Source organism: Strigops habroptila, chromosome 3, assembly GCF_004027225.2.
Source record: "Strigops habroptila isolate Jane chromosome 3, bStrHab1.2.pri, whole genome shotgun sequence".
In the NCBI taxonomy this organism is placed as follows: Eukaryota; Metazoa; Chordata; class Aves; order Psittaciformes; family Psittacidae; genus Strigops; species Strigops habroptila.
In genome coordinates, this window is record NC_044279.2 from 63,581,849 (window position 1) to 63,599,701 (window position 17,853).

The window sequence follows — 17,853 nt, forward strand, 5'->3', positions numbered from 1 at the left end:
GAGAGCCCTTTCTAGTTAGTCATATGCCATAGTGATTGCAGCATCAGGGCCATAGGGCTCACCCGTTGTTAGAGTTTCTATCGGACTGAACTGAGGATTAAATCGGTTTTCTGTAAGTAGCTCTCTGGTGCCACAGAGAGGTTTTTGTTAGGCTTAGAAGAGAGAATCAGTGATGTCGCCGGAATACTCCTCTTGCCTTTGGGAAACTCCAAGTGATGTTTTTACTTCCTCTTACCTACAGAGGCAGAAGAAATTATTCAAGCTTGGGTCTTCTTTCATGGTCAAATCATAGAATCATAGAAGGTTAGAGTTGGAAATGACCTTAAGATCATCTAGTTCCAACACCCCTGCCATGGACAGGGACGTCTCACACTAGGCCATGTTGCCCAAGGCTCCGTCCAGCCTGGCCTTGAACACTGCCAGGGATGGAGCATTCACAACTTCCTTGGGCAACCCATTCCAGTGCCTCACCACCCTCACTGTAAAGAACTTCTTCCTTATATCCAATCTAAACTTCCCCTGTTTAAGTTTAAAGCCATTACCCCTCATCCTATCACTACAGTCCCAGATGAAGAGTCCCTCTGTGGCACCTTTGTAGGCACCCTTCAGACACTGGAAGGCTGCTATAAGATCTCCATGCGGCTTCTCCTCTCCAGGCTGAACAGCCCCAATTTTCTTAGCATGTCTTCATGTAAGAGGTGCTCCAGCCCCTGATCATCCTTGTGGCCTCCTCTGGACTTGCTCCAACAGCTCCATGCCCTTCTTATGTTGAGGACACCAGAACTGCACACACTACTGCAAGTGGGGTCTCATGAGAGCAGAATAGAGGGGAAGGATCACCTCCCTTTGACCTGCTGGTCACACTTCTTTTGATGCAGCCCAGGATACGGTTGGCTTTCTGGGCTCATGTTCAGTTTCTCATCAGCCATCACCCCCAAGTCCTTCTCCACAGGGCTGCTCTGAATCTCTTCTCCGCCCAACCTGTAGCTCTGCCTGGGATTGCCCCGACCCAGGTGTAGGACCTTGCACTTGGCTTGGTTGAACTTCATGAGGTTGGCATTGACCACCTCTCAAGTGTGTCAAGGTCCCTCCGGATCCCATCCTTTACCTCCAACATATCAACAGAACTGTATAACTTAGTGTCACTGGCAAACGTGCTGAGGGTGCACTCAATCCCACTGTCCATGTCGCCAAACACAGCAACAAAGATGTTGAACAGGATCGGTCCCAACACTGACCCCTGAGGGACTCCACTCGTTACTGGTCTCCAGCTGGACATTCAGCTGTTGACCACAACTCTCTGCGTGCAGCCATCCAACCAATTCTTTATCCACCGAGTGGTCCATCCATCAAATTGATGTCTCTCCAGTTTAGAGACAAGGATGTCATGCGGAACAGTGTTGAATGCTTTGCACAAGTCAAGGTAGACGATGTCAATTGCTTGCTCCTATCCATCATTTCCATAGCCCCATCATAGAAGGCCACCAAACTGATCAGGCAGGACTTCCCCTTAGTGAAGCCATCTTGGCTGTCACTCATTGTTTTTCATGTGCTTTAGCATGCTTTCCAGTAGAATCTGCTCCAAGATTTTGCCAGGCACAGAGGTGAGACTGACTGGTGTGTAGTTCCCTGGGTCTTCCATTTTCCCCTTCTTGAAAATGGGGGTCATATTTCCCTTTTTCCAGTCATCGGGCACTTCACCTGACTGCCATGATTTTTCAAATATTATGGGCAGTGGCTTAGCAGCTTCATCTGCCAGCTCCCTCAGGACCCATGGATGGATTTCATCAGGTACCATGGACTTGTGCACATTCAGGTTCCTAGATGACCTTGAACCTGATCCTCTCCTACAGTGAGCCTAAGGTCTTTTATCATCCTGATAAATTTCCACTTTATCAAATCACATGGTAGCGTGATTGCAGACCTGCTTATATTGTTCACAGGTTAGGAACTCTGACATCTAAACCAATTGATTTTATTCAACATGTGAAAAATATGTAATTACTCGATAAATACAATATTGTTTTCCTGGAATTATATGGTCTTTCACCTCCTGCTTGGGTGTACTGAACAATTTTACGCAATTAAAAGAAAGACGCAGAGACTGCTCAAATCCTGAAAACACTGCTGCGTTGTGCTTTCCTTAGGAATCAGTGCATATGCCCATAGCTCCTTTACTAGATCCCTGGAATAACCCCGAAGGAAATTTGGCTTCTTAATCCTTCTACCTGTCTTTAGGGCCATATGTTGCATCTGACTGCCTGGATGGACAGTGAATCTGGTCTTGACGTTAGACAACAGAGGCACACAAAACAAGATATCTTTACTAACTCTCAGAGAAGTCAGGACCATAAGATTAGGGAACACTAACTTCACCAACAGAAACTTGTGGAGATATTAAGTGGGAATACTTTCCTCAATTTATATTTTTATAACATTATTTATGTATGTATACACATATGCATATATACACATATATATACACACATATATACACATATATATACACATATAATAAACAACAAGAACCTTCACTTTCACATCCAAACCTATTAATTAATTCCCCTTCCCATAAAAAAGCCCTTTATGATTTTAATAACATCTGTTGCTAGTTTAATCATTTGATTCAACTTGGCTATTTAATTAACCTGAGTGTTTGATCTTCTGCCTTCTTTGCCATTAATATAGTCCAAGCAACAGAAGCTGAAAGATTAGTTTGTACTACATACAGCTGGCTGCTATTAAAGCTAAACCAAGCAAGTGAAGCTTGTTTAATACCCAGTTAATTAGCAGCACAGTGAGTATTGACAAGATTTGCAGGGCTTGTTAGTTCAGTTTGCATGCTTATTAGCAAAAGGCTTGTCGTAGTGCAGTGTCAATCCATTTAATCCCATCCTTGCTGGCAGGCTGTGTCGTATGAGATCATGGAAGCAGTTCCCTGTGCACCAACTCCTCTTTTCAACTTCTTGGACATCAACAAAGGTGACCATGGGTGTAAAACCAAGGCACATATGACCTTTGAAGGTCCCTTACAACCCAAACTGTTCTATAATTCTATGATTCTATGATTTTCTTCTTCCTACATACTGGAATAGGGCTGATAGTATGCTTTTAAATATCTGTGTTTGGACTTGCCTTGGAAGAGAAGATTAGCAGAGATTGCTAATAACAAACCAGCAAACTCTGGTCAGTCATTAGCCCTCATTTTCCAAAATAGGAATGGAAATGACCACACTGGTGCCAGTCAGTTAGCTCTCAAGAGCCCTTTTGCTTCTATAACATCTAATCCTACCGACTTTCTTTGTTCAAATACTTCAGCTGCTGGTGTCAGTGATGGTTTGGAGTCCATAGTCAGTGCCTGAAACACTTGTAGGTGGTTTTCTAGATTAGCAAGTGTATGTTGGGGGGTTTGAGCCTTTTCAATAGCACTGAACATTAAGTTACAGTAAATATTTGAGTTGGCTTGTCCTTGTCTTGCAATGCAAGGAGAAATTAATTAATAGCACTGCATGAAGACAGTTGCTAATTAGTCATCTACAGGCAAGCTTACTTCTGGATGTAAATATATCTCTATGGAGGTGTTAACGGATTTATAGATCAAGTTTCTACACTTGTTTTATGTAAGGAAATATGTCTGTAAGAGAAAGGAAAAAAATATCCTCCCAAAACACATCTATGCAACTTGGTTGACATGTATATACATCATTCCCTACTAAAAATAAAAGGTGACAGAATACATAGCCTTTAGTCATCATTCAAAAACCCCAAAATATCTTAAAGAGGGACAGTGATGGTATAAAAAATGAGCACTTAAGATTAAAGAGAATATTTGCCAAAAAACACAGATGAGGAAAGACATAATTAAAAGCCTTGCTTCAAACACTCACCAATTATAGGGAAGCTTCCCATCTCTCTCTAAAGATGCAAAATTGACAAAGGTTCCAGCCCCGCATTCCCTGTTTCAGGAAGACCATTGGGTACAAAGTTACCATTTTTGGATTCACAATGCGTGTAGTGATGTTGATTTAACAGAGAACTCTTGGTGTTGTGGAGAAGTGATGAACACTCACATCTGTGACTAAATGTGAGGTAATCTGTGATCAGCATAACTGAAATCCCTTAACATAGTCATCCAAAACTAACAAATATTCAGCACCACCTGAGATCAGGTTTCCTAATAACGCTTTAAAAAGAGTGAAATAAGGGAGAGGTTGCTAATAAAGATTTCAAATAGAACTCATCTTCTGTCTAGATGTGGGCTTTCTATAGTCTGGCTCTAGCACTAGTTGTTTGCCTCAGTATATATGTTAAATATTTACCTTTCTATACTGAATATTCACTGTCCCAAATCCAAGGAGATGTATAATTGTCTCCATTTGACAGCATCATGGTAATTTTGGATTCACAAAATAATTGTGGTAAACCCCTGAATTTCCTGAATAACATTTCAGTGAATTTATCACAAGTCCATTATTTTCAGCCACAAATGATAAATTGACTTGGCTACTTTTGATTCCTTGATTTAAGCAAACAATTGCTTCCAGCTTCTTACTGGATCTACTTTTTTAATTTCCTTCAGGGTTTTTGTCTTCTGGGGCTAGAAGAGGTGATAAAGAGAAAAAGAAAAAGCTTTCGGTTGCCTGCAAAGTAATTACGTTTGAAAGAGAATTAATTTAGCTGGGATTTTCATGGAGCCAGCAAAATGTGTGTGATATGGTCATCTGTTGCACGGAATACGTAGCCAAAACATGACAGATAAAATACAGGTAACCAGGTCTGCTAGGTAACCCAGTGCTAGATTCTTCACATAAGTTGGTGGGTTTTTTACATGAAATAATTTCCTTTCTTAAGACAGCGCATTATTTAAATTAATTGCACAGATTATAAAAGGATGAAGACTCCAGGACACTTCCAAAACCAGGAGGTGAACTACATATTGAGAGTTTGGAGAAATTTACACAGTTCACTCAGGCCATAACATAACCCACATTAAACTATTACAGGTAAAACCACCAGAAAACGGAAACTGAATTTCAATATTCACATACAAATGATTTGTGCAGATAGCTGAAGGAACTGCACCCCTACACTCCTGCAAGACAATTTTTCCTTTCACCTGTATGACACAATAAATTGGGATCTTCAGTGTTACAGGTGAACAGCAGAACCCGAGATCCCTTCTGGATTTGTGGGTCTCACTGTATATTTGGCTGCATCCTGACTACACAGAAAGACAAGATACAGGTGAGCTCAAATGCGCTTTCCCATGCTGCAGTTCCTACAGAAAGAAGCCTGTATGAATGCAGACTTTGGACAACTGGAAGACCGGGATTTGGGGGCAGACTGGCAAGTGCTCCAAAGAGAGACTATCGGGGCCCTGGTTGTATCCCCCCTCATTGTAGGGGTTTGGCTACAGGGGCTCAGGCCTACATGGCCTGTGAAATGCAGCATCCTGGACCCGATTAACACACTGTCTTATCTGTTGATATGGAAAATCTCCTGTTCCAAACCACAGGAAATATTTGCTAAGCATCTTGATGTCCCGCTCATGCCCAGTTGCCTCAGATCCTAATTATCCTTTAGGTTCCTGACACAACCCTCTTGTAATAAATAATTGCACTTCTTGCAGATCCACTCTTGCAAAGCTCAAAACGAGACAAAGGTTGAGCTTATAACTCAGGTCATGAATGAAAGTAAATACAGGGAGAAGATATGCTACTCATAAACAACAGCAAGACAACTATTTTGAAGATATCCTGTTCACAAGCATCTTGAGCAGCACCCATGCACAAAAAGCATCCTCAATTGCAACTACTGTCATGATGTGTCTGTTATTGTTGGAAATTTTTGGAACTAGCATAAATCTGGACTTACCTAGCCATTTGTAGATGTTTTCTCCTGAGTACAACAAGAGTCACCAGCAGCAGTCCGATCAGAAGGATACTTAGGATGGCTAAAACGGAGATTACCACTACATTGGGATTCATCTCGGTGACTGTACGTACAAACAAGGAATCTTGGTTATTCAATTCAGAAGTGCTGTGAGTTCTGCTGTGGGGTTTGTCTGGGGGTTTTTGTGGGTTTTTTTCCCTGAATGTTGATAGTATTATTTTTATGAACTGATCTCATTCAGCCTAGAAAAAAATCCACCACTAGGAATAAAGGGAGGTTTTGACTAGTTATTGCTCTTACAGAATTTCTTTGGGAAATGTCTTAACTCTGTCATTTTTGTTAAACTTTAGTACGTTGTGATTATTTTTTTTTTTCCTTTTTAACTGAAATTCATAACACAAGAGAAAAGGGTGAAGGAAGTCTAAAATACAGATATTCATCATCATCTATGTCTCCAAAGCACATTTCAACTCTGAAGTTGATCTTCAAAAATAATACCTTTTCTGACCCAAAAGCAGAATAACATGCTGAGACGCTGTAATATACTGTGTTGGAATTGATTGAGTTTCTTTGGCAAATAAATTTTAACAATATATTCTGTTTTAAATAAGAGCTGGAATCAAATCCCAGTAACAAAACCTTGATATACTTTTGTTTCATATTACAGTCTTATTGACTGTACTACTATGAGACCAGATAGACTGTCCTACTCATTTTATAAGAAACCCTCTTTAGTTTACTTGGTCAGAATAATTTTACATCCACAATTGTCTAGAGAAGCATCTTTTAGATTAAAAATTATGGATACTTTTAAGCTAACTATCATACACTGAACTCCAGCATGGAGTGGTGATGATGTATAGAACTACACTATATATCACTCCCTAACTAAGCAGAGATGAAGCTGATCCTTCTGAAGGGGAGATTTTAAAGAAAAGTCCACTGCTTTGGACAGTTCAACATTGATATTCTTCAAGGTCAGTATGGAGCCAGGCTTCACAACATGCCCACGGAGCCTTCATCAGGAGCTATCCCTTCGGGGGGTGACTGCTCAAGATCCTGCAGCGGCCTTTCTCCTTCCCTCTAACCCTATCTCCATGTCTTCACTGGAAGCAGAAAGCAAATTTTTTGCCTTAGGAGCTTATAAATGTGATTTTCATCATTTGGGCTTGGCCGAGAAGACACTTTTCTCCATAAATGTCATCAAGCAGTACCCTGCTGTTCGTCCTTTGCAGCACAAACTAGGTCTCTGATTTCTTAAACCCAGTAGAGCCTCCAGTTTATATTTTTCCAAGTCAACTCCCCTGCAAGGATTTTTCTAAGAACTTTTTAAAGCTGCTTCCCCATCCCATCCACATCTGGCAGCCTTTCCATGAAACAAACAACCCCTGGGGCTAGCATTACTGAGAGCAGCTTTAGAAAGCAAGGAGAAACAGATGTTGTAGCTGAAGGAGGAAGAAGAAAGCAGTGAAGTGCTGCTTACCCATGGTGGAAACTGCAATGAAAGTGGGGATGCTGGGGCTGTTGTGGCTGAAGGTGGTTACACTGCAGTTGTAGGAAGTGGCAGGGGTTAGGCTGGAAATGGTCACTACATGTGAAGATACAGTGACAGGTTCCTGCAGACATAGGGAAAACACACAGAAGTTCGTTTCTCCTGTAAACAACAGAGCACAAATCAGTGCTCCCCTCTCCACCCATATACTTGAACAAGTAAAGTCAGATCTACTGAAAGAAACCAGCACTTCAAAACCCAGGAAAGGTAATCAGGGCCTGCCTGAAAATAGTTGGGTAGCCCAGCACTCTGGCAGAAGAGAGGAACAGAGGTGAAAACAGCATCAGGAACAGCCCAGAGCACCCCAGGGTGCCCCAGGGCCCCTTGGGGAGAGCAAAAGGATGCCTCACAGGGGGTTGGTCAGGCACAGGCTTGGTGGGAGAAAGCGCTGCCACCCATGGGACATCCCCAGAGGTGGGCAGAGCTCATGAGCTCTGGTTACTAAGACATACAGGCAGGAGGAAAACAGAGTTATTTTTATTCAAAGCACAGCCAAGGCAGTCACAATCCCAACACCCTCGTATGAATAGGTGCTATCTCTGCTTCTGAGGCAGTTCCTCTGGATGTGGAGAACTGTGAGCCTTTTGAGAGGCCAAGTTGATAAACAAAGCTAGAGCAAAGCCTTTTGGCAATAACTATGATCAGACATACCACACCTTAGTTTTTCTAGCTAATAGAAATTATTTACGTAACATATTTATACAATGTTTTAATTACTATGTTCCTAGTAAACACTTTCGAGTTTTTCAAGTGCTGATACAGCAAAAGAAAACAAATACAACATGTGAATGGACTTAAAGATATAGGTCCGTAAGTTCCCCATAGGCTTTTCTGTACTCTCCAGCAGAAAAACCAAGGGTGGGTTGCAGATGTGAAAATAGGGACACTGAGTGAGTGGTTTAGAAAGGGAACAAGGAGAAGTGTTATGAATGAACTTGCTCTGGGTGAAGAGTGTAAGATGCTGTAAAAAGTCCCTAGCACTGGATTTTTGCAGTGGCCTGTTGTCAGTCACAGGCTCCTTCTAGGCTAGCAAGGGTTGCTGTTGCAATGCAATTCAGAGGTACGTTATGCAAATGAAATCACATGTACATGAATGTAAGGTAAGAGACTTTTATTCACTGAGCTGAAAGGAGGGGCCACTGTTTGGCAATTGGACTTGGATGAATGTTTTCCATTTTCCCCTTTGGGAATTTTAAACTAGTCAACCAAAATCCAAGATGTTAAAACTCAGAAAGCTGTTGCTTTTTGTTTTGTTAGTTTAAAAATGAAGGAAAGGGACAAAAAAGTTCATGTAATTAGCACAGAAAATCACAAACAAAGAATTTTCACCAGTCTAATAGGAAAGCATCTCTTCCTACAGTTCAAAAAGGAGCCCTTCCCCTTTTTGCAGAGAGAGAAAAGTGACAAATCTAAGGAGAAGTGAGCTGACAATCTCTGTGCGTTTCCCAGTGCCAGCTGTTCATGTCAACAAACGAGACACCCACTGAAGCTCCTGCCAAACGGAGCAGTCTTTTCCTGATATTCTTAGAACAGATCTGCTGTTCAATAAAGCTACAAATCCTGTGGTACTTTCCTTGCCTGATCACATAATTATTATGAATCTCTCCTAAGTGGATAATGACTTTACTATCTTTAGCTATTCACTGTGAAAAAGCAGGAATCTATATGTGGAATCCAAACTATCCAAAAGATTAAAGTGCATTTAAACAATTTTACTTTAGTCAGTGCCTTTCTCAGTTTAAAAGAGTATGAAATAGTTCAGACTGGTCTTCCATAGGATAAAAGAGTGTGTTCATCTCTTTTTTGGATAATCAGTGGTCTGAGTGGGTTATTTTTAACTTTTTTTCCAAATGATTCCTGATTATGTGTGTCAGTCCACATAGAGAATTGTGTTCCATGACATGTAATCACAACGATTCCCTATACCACCAGCTAAACTACAAAGTAAGCCTCACATGTTGCATAGCATTGAATGTCAAGGAATTAAAACTGCTACTGCTCTATTCTTCCCTGAACAGTGTTACCGATCTAAACACTTGGATACCCAGGACACCTCTAAGCACAGGTACCTAACTGGACAGACAGAAAAGAAGGTTCATTTGTGAGGTTGAGAAGGTGGGTCTTGAAGGAAATGTCCTAAGAGACAAATGCATGAAGAGCAGCTGCATTTGCAGCACAAAGGTACTCTTTGAATAGCAGTGAAGGTCCTACTGAACTTCAGTTAACAGTTCTCAAACCAGGAATAAAGTAAGCCAGAAGTAATTAAATGTTGCATACAAGATCTTATGGCATATAAATATGTCTATATTTCTCATTCCTTATCAAGCTACTTGACCATTTTTCCCTTCCTGCCCATTGACATTACCTTACTTTTGTGGCCTTTTAGGTTTTGCACAGTATATTAGAGCCATTTTCATGAATAGCCAAGGACTGACACTCTGTTGAGTGCATGCAGCTTCTGTCCAACTAGTTACAATCTCGTTAGTAAGAACCCAAATTTAATATTGAAAAATAATGATATATTTTAGTCTTTGAAATATTTTAGTAGATTAGCTTTTAAAAGTTTAATTCTGAACCACCCTACCACATTTGGTTTTATCATCTAACCTATGTACTGAGCATAAAATGTCATTGGGCTTTACATAGAAACCGGATACCAAACCAGAAAGATGCAAGGCCCAGTCTCAGTTTCAGAGATGAAGAGCAGAAATCAAAGAAGAGATGCTTACATACCTGGACTTTTGTTTCCTGACCAGATCCAGCCTGCTGGCAGTAGACTTCAAAGAAATCAGCCACTCCTTCTTCCACCCACAGCAGAGTCACGGAGGTCTGAGTCTTGTTGACAGCAAACAGTGATTTTGGAGGGGCTGGTTCTGGTTAAGAGAAAGTCTCCTTTTTTATTAAGCTTATCTTTAAGTTTCCAGACAACTGAGAAGAGGAAGCCTTGAACAAAAATGAAAGGAATGCCTGATGCCTTTCTATCTTTCATTTCCTTCAGATAAAGCCTGCCAATGTAAAGCCCTGCCTCTCATGATGATAAACTACTATGATAAAATGAGAAGATGATAAAGCTCTTGGTTTTTCTTCTCTGTTTTAACTGTTCTCTATTCGGACAGTGGGTAATCACTTCCCTTTTCAACAGAACCCTTGCCTGAGGATCATCAGTGTATTCTATTAATAAAACAATGTTAGCAGAAACCCTTTCGGTGGAACATGGTTGTCTACCTGTTAGCAACACATTTGGCCTGAGAAAGCTTGTCTTCACAAGGCTTTCCCCAGGAGATCATAAGGAAGCAGCTTGCCACAAGCAAAGGCTGTCTAGGTTCATTTAATTGTAGCAGAGGGAATATTTAGTCAATTAGCAGTTTAAAAAAAAAACCTTGTAGCCTATTTTTTTTTTTTTTATCAAGCTAACTTTTAAAGGCCACTGAAGCTGCAGTCATTTCAGTTAGCCACAGGAATTTTTTCTTCTCACTGAAAGTGGAGGTCCAGATCTCAGGGGTCTTCATCTTATTGCTCTGATTTTCATTGCTGTTGTGCTGGATGAACTGACAATAGGCAAACATATGCAAGGGTCTGGTGAGGAGACAACCCTGTGATGGGGGGATATGGAAGGTCTTCTGGGAGTGATGACGTCAGAGATATGGTGAAACAGGGACGGGGGGGGCTTGCACTCAACACCCCCAGCCCCACATGTGGTGGCCTTGGCTGCCATCTCCAGGGCCACCTCTGGGCCCATGGACCCCTTGGCTGGGTGGGCAGCAGCCTGCGGGAGGCCACACTGACCTTCAATGGTGGCTACCCCTCACTGCAACACCGCCTGAACCAACCTGGTGTGTAGAAAGCACAGAGGGAAGACCAGAGGAAAGCAAAGGGACGAGCAAACGGCCCTGAGACGGTGTTAGGACGAGATAAACTTTTTTTCCCAAGAATATTTAAAGGCCAAGGCTTGATCCTGATTTTCATCCTAACGACTTCACACGATGGGTACTGGCAATACCCAGCTTTCAATGCCTTAGGCATCCTGGGCTCTTTTGGTTTGCCTTCAGAGAATGCAAAGTTTGGGTTGTTTGGGCAACATTTCCGAGCTGTTCTCCAGAGTTTTCAGATTTCCTAATCTGTGGATGTTTAATTAAAGTTGTCACTCTCAAACAATGACTGGATTCCAGGATCCCGACACACTACATACGATGTGCTATGTACAACAACATTTTGCTCTTATTTTTCCCCTTCACAAATAACTCGTTATTCTCATTCTGTGAGATGCTGTCACAGGAGCCTGGATATGATGCGTAAGATCCACCACAAAAAATTTGGCACAAACGACTTGCTCAAGTAGTTCTAGACATATTGGATACGTACCCGACCCTCAGACAATCAGATCTGTGTTCTAGGATTGGAGGCTGTCAAGATTATATTGCCATTAGGGGGAAAATTGTGTAGGGACTGAGCCACGTTCACGTGGCTGCTTCTCTGTCATGGGGATTGCAGTGTACATGTTGTCCCAGTACTACATAGGAAAGCGTCCCTCTTAATTACACCCGTATATCTGCTCTTGGATTCAGAAACATGTTCCATCCCTCACACCAGGTAAAAAATGGTCTCAATTAAAATACGAGTTTTGCATTAGGGCATCATCCCAAACAAATCCTTCTTTTGCCGCCAGCAAACAGCTTGACTTTTTCTGCAAGTGGAAAGTTGCCAGGATGAAGCAAACATCATGGAGGGAAGAACATTTGGCAGGAATGCTTAAGCAACTGCCAAATGCTGAGTCGTCTGTCACTTAGAGTTAGTTCCCACTTCTGCTAATTACAACTCCCATTGCTCCCTCAGAAACAGAGAGAAGGAAAACCTCTGGTACAATATCCTTACTATTGTCTATTCAAAGTGCAAACAGCATCAAGAAAAAAACCCACCAAAACAACCAAAAAACAAGCAACCCAAAGAACCCAAACCAATAAACCACCCCTTCCACCCCCCGAAGTTTGGAAGTGATTTATCAAAATGGAATTCATTCCACCTTCTCTTTGTTGTCAATGAAACAGCAAGGGTAAAATACCTATATCAGTTCAATAGGAGTCTTCCTGTCCATAAGCAAAGAACAGGAAAATACAACTAGGCTGCAGAGTGTACAACATGAATAATAACACAGAGCATTTGTGGACCTGTCTGAAGATAGAGCTAGCTGATATTTTGAAATACCCCCAAAAAATTTTTTTCCATACCTATGGACAATGGTAGAGGGAGAATATATTCACCCTCACACATCCACCCACTTAGTCTTGGGAAGAAATGTACGGACATAAGTCTGTGCACAGACACAAGGCATGGGGAAAACAGTAGACAGGACTTGCACAGGTAAGAGAAAATCAATGGCATTTCTCTACATCTTTCAAATATTCCCTTTGGTAAAAAGACCTGGAAGAACCTCAGATTCTTGTGGCTGTACTGCTTATCCCAGCACTGTTTAAAAGACTTTGGTAAGAGCTACAGAGAAAGACAATTGGACAATGATTTCTTCAAGACCTCTAATTCAATTAGAAATTATTGAGTCTTTTCATTGTCACTCTCAAAAGGTTTAATATGCATGTAGAAAAGATAATTCAGTTTGATATTACTAACTCTTCTTTACCCACCTTCACAGTGGAGTTAACACCTGTAAAAGCAGTTAGGCACACTTTGAAATTTCACAGCTTTAGGTACCTAGGGCTCAACAATTCCACGTGTGTACAAAAGTGAAGTAGAATCTCCTCAAGGTACAATAGTGTAGTGTCCTGAACCCAGGACACCAGTCTTCCTCAAAGGTAAAGGAAGATGTTAGGCAGAAAGTTATATTTTAAAATCTTACCTTAAGGATTAAGTTTTCAAGTCTCTTTTTGTTTCTTTGAGTAGATGACACACATTTCTCTTAGAATGATGCCGTGTTCCACAGCATCTGATTGCGTTTGCAAAGAGTATTATCACTGATCTGTATTTAATGGTACATTTTTGGTGTTAGAAGACTATGGATGTGTCCAGGGAGAGAGATGGGGAGACAGGAAACCAGACCAGGTAGCAGAGTGCAGACCCAGAAACAGGTTTGTCAGAAACAAGGAAGGTTCTGCTTTGTATTGAAAATTTCATCTGTGAAGCCTGAGTTGCCATTCCCAAAACCTGCCTGTGTTCCAAGACCTTAAAGAAGCAACTATGAAGTTATTCTCCCAGCGAGGCATTAAGCGATTTCCACTCTCCTACTTCCGCTGACAGTCAAATTCTGCTATTCTTGCTTCTCTTGAGTAAAACTACTTCAGGAGAATAGCTGCACATGCAGGAATGAGACAATATTCACAGCAAGGTGAGGTGAAAATTATAGCTTTGCAAAAGAAATGTGGTCACAGGTACATGGCTCTGAAATAAGTAATCTGCTGACAGAGTTACTTTTACAGTCTAATGAGAGAATAAGTGAGTTTATAATTTACATTTCTTACCCAATTTCACAAGCTGGGGCAGGGAAGTATTGCTGCCTCTTTCAGTACAAGCAGTTACCGAAAGGTTGTAAATGTCCCCCGGAGGCAAGCTCAACACTGCAGTCATCACATTGCGTGTTACCTACAATAATTAGAGACACCAACTGTTAAATTTGACATAAACCATACATCCTTTTTTTAAAATTAATCTGGTCACTTGATATTCTACAAATACAATTTTGTGCATCACAGCAGATGTCTTCTGCATGTTCTAGACTTGTTACATGAACCAGTTCCCACTGAAATCCGCTGTGGAAAGCCATAACACTCAGCAGAATATCACAATGCTAAAAGAAGATAATCATAGGCTTTATTTTCTACTTGACCATTGAAATTTTAAGGAAGAAAGAAAATCTCCTTAGTACCAATGAGAGCACTCTTACATCTAGATTTTTGAAGTTATGCAGAATGCTAAATAAGCCATAGTTTTGAGTCCATTACAATTTTAGAGGAATTTAAATCAGGTCAGATCTCTAAGAAGAGTACACAAGATACATATAAGCAAGCCTTTATGTATCCTAAGAACCTGCAAATTAAATCCAGCTGAGCAAGTCTGACACCTACCTAGAGACCTGTTGAGTTGAAAATAGATCTCAGGGCCTGACTTCAGTCATCTGCAAGTTTGAAACCAGATATGATCCAAAACTGAGCTGAGCTTCAAAAGATTGTGAATAACTTCCTCCTGTTATTTTAAGGGTAAGCTTCCCATTTTTCCAGAGTCATGGGGAAGGACACAGAACTCAGATACTGCAACAGACTATTTTCAGAGTACTTGTAAATTATCTACAAAGGGCACATTCAGGAATCTCATACTGGTTTTCATAGTCGCTTAATTTTCAGGTTTTCAGTTACAAAAGAAACAGACAATTCTGAATAAAGACTAACAGGATGAAGCAAATTATTTTCATCACTTCATAAAAACTAACCAACTTTAGAGTCTTGGGAACTACAAAGCAGCAGGAAGAAAAAGTCATCATTGCCTTATAATGTTATCTGTTTATTATAACCATAATAACAATCTTAATAAATCAGATAAAGACCTTAAAATCTAGTACGATTTTTAAAGGACACCATTTCTGAAAGTGACTAACAAATCTGAGTCTGAACAGGAACACCCTGATGCCTGCAGGCATGTACCCATGTTTATAAATATGAGCAGCACCATAAATCTTCACTATAAATAGGTTGTTGCAGGAATTTCTTAAAGAATACTTTCTGAGTTCTCTTGTCCTGAAAATAATATAAAGACAAACAAGATGACATTCCTAAAGCTTTGAAGTTTTATTTGCAGATATACTCTACTGTAGATACCCTGTTTTTAATCTTCTGTTAAATCTAAAATTATTCACTATTCTTTTTAATTTAATTTTTAATGTTTATTTTGTATTTCTTTAGTGTAAGATATTAATATTCAATGAAGCTGAATGGAATTGGATTTTTTGGCACAGGAATTGGATCTTTTTGAAGAATAATAACCTTGCAGAGAACATGACTTTTGGAAGGAAGAAAGGAGAGGGATATCATAGCACAATTTTTTTAGAATTCAATTTTAGTATATATTATTTGTAGTGAAAAAAATAAAGTGGAGTTTTCTTCCTTGTTTGAAACAAAGATCCAAATATTGGAAGCTCCTGCTGTTGAGAAACATAATGTTTTTGAACAGTTCTACTAATCATGTAATTAGATTCATGCTGTAACAAGCTCCAGATTGGTGCACTAGCTCCACTCTTGCAGCCACTAGGAATTCAACAAAAGCCAGGGTGCTCCATAGAAATCCAAATGAAAGTTCCTGATGAATTTGTGCTTATGCTGAAAATCCACTTCCAATTCAGCATCTGCTGAGTCTTCAGTTGTAGAAGGGAAACCTTTCCCTTGATAAAGACCAAATACTTTCTGTCTGTCAATGATTAAAGCTCAAGAGTGGTGTAGAAGACAGTCACATGCTATAGGCTGTATGAAGCTACACTGCTGGCCATATACATTCCTGTGTTTCAGCGCTCCTCTTCTATTTTACATACTTCTCACTGGCAGCTCTTCAAACACTTCTCAGGGGCTGCTCTTTTGCTTCAGGTTAAATATGCACCTCAGTACCCTGAAGCAGGTTGACTTTAATCTGTAATTAGAAACCCCAGATTTCTTTTTCTAAATGATTTTTAAATATGCTCAGAAAGTTCAAGATAACGTGCCAAGAACACGTCTTAGCATCTGGCAAGTTTTCTAAGAAGTGCAGATGTTCTGGGTGAAATCCTCATCCCATCAGTTAGTGGAACTTGTATTCAAAACACAAAATGAAAAACACATAAATTCTAAAAATGTCCAGTGAAGTCAGAAAATGGGAAGTGATAGTACCTGGCCTGAATGAACTGGAAAAAATCCCTCTGCCAGTAGTGTAGTCTGGTTATTAATAAGAAAAAAAAATTAAAAGACCAAATCTGTTCACTAAAAAATGTTTTACTATCTGCAGTTCAGACATATATAAGCTATTTTGAAATCCTTATGTATCCTTAAGTATCAACACTTATACTGGATCATCATAGCACTGTTTTGTCCACTGGCTATTTTGAGAGGTTGAGTCTTTGGAAGTGCATGCTAACACTGTGAAACAGCTTTAACTGATCAGGCTTCTACCAATCTTAATCAACTTGCTTAAACTTTGTAATACAAATTTATTGACTCAGAAAAAAAAAAACGATAAACGAGTGGCAGCTTCCCCACTCATACTTACACTCTTCTTGATTTTTTTCTTTCCTTCTGCAATGACCATCCAATGCAGCATCCTGGAATGAGAAAGGTCAGTACCATCTCCTCCATAGGTCCAGGTGACGTACAAAAGGTGGTTGTAATATTCTATGGAGGTAATCTCCGGAGCCACTGGTGCTGAAGGAAGAAGGCAAGTGTATTACAGACAGGGTCTAATATAGTTGAATACCAAATCCTGTAATAAACTTCCAATAAAGGATACTCTTGGGAAGAGAGTATCACAAAAATAGCAAACAAATATTAGTAAAAACATTTGCATCTTGTGCTAGATGAAAGAAACAAAAACCAGCGTTTAACCTGCGAGATCTACTCAGAACAAAAAAACATTTCTGTTTGCAATCTCTCAGTTTTAAAACAATAATCATGAAGCTACGGACTGATACAACCTTTAGAAACGGAATTCAAAGTCAAGTTAAAAGCCTCAGATATTACTTCACTGTGCTATAGCACTGGAAAGAAATTACAATCAGTGAGAAATGAAGAATTGTCACACTGAATATTTGTATAACTTTTCCACAGCAAAAAATACCTTCACTCAACTGAGCTTGCATCTTCCCAGGAGGAAAAATCCCAAACTTGCAGTTTTACAAAGAACATCTTTGTGCATGAAGTTATGGCCACCTTTGTTCCTGGAGTGAAAGTCCCACCATCACAGAAGGCAGCTGTCAGCTGACAGTCAGCTAAGCACCAAGTGATCACAATGCCCAAGACAGCCTTCAACCACCACATCACCCACAAGTCCATCTCTGTTCACAAAGAACAGGCCCAGCAGGGCACCTTCCCTAGTTGGCTCACTTGCCACCTGTGTCAGGAAGTTATCTTCCTCACACTCCAAGAACCTCCTAGACTTTCTTCTCTGCCAGATTATATGTCCAGCAGACATCTGGTAAGTTGAAGTCCCCCAAGAGGGCTAGCGAATATGAGACTTCTCACAGCTGCTTATAGCATGCCTCTTAATGCTAGTTGAGTGGTCTATAACAGACTCCCACCATATCTGCCTTGTTCACCTTCCCCCTAATTCTTACCAATAAATACTAACCGTATCATCACTATCATTAAGCTCTAGACAAATCAAAATACTCCCTAACATACAGGGCTACCCCCTCCTAAAATAGGTATATAAAGATGAGAATTACCCCCTGG

The 17,853-nt window shown here is 40.4% G+C and overlaps 1 protein-coding gene across 4 annotated transcripts in view; it reads right to left on the bottom strand.

Annotated features, from left to right (window-relative positions):
- PTPRO (protein tyrosine phosphatase receptor type O) overlaps window positions 1–17,853 on the bottom strand; it is a 156,012-nt gene that overhangs the window by 20,118 nt on the left and 118,041 nt on the right. For all 4 annotated transcript variants that reach the window (XM_030478719.1, XM_030478717.1, XM_030478720.1 and 1 more), the window contains exons 11-16: window positions 16,676–16,827; window positions 13,912–14,032; window positions 10,178–10,317; window positions 7,376–7,508; window positions 5,875–5,995; window positions 3,888–3,956 (exon numbers count right to left, since the gene is read on the bottom strand). In XM_030478719.1, the coding sequence (XP_030334579.1) occupies window positions 3,888–3,956; window positions 5,875–5,995; window positions 7,376–7,508; window positions 10,178–10,317; window positions 13,912–14,032; window positions 16,676–16,827 (736 nt within the window). The remainder of the gene's footprint in view (window positions 1–3,887; window positions 3,957–5,874; window positions 5,996–7,375; window positions 7,509–10,177; window positions 10,318–13,911; window positions 14,033–16,675; window positions 16,828–17,853) is intronic.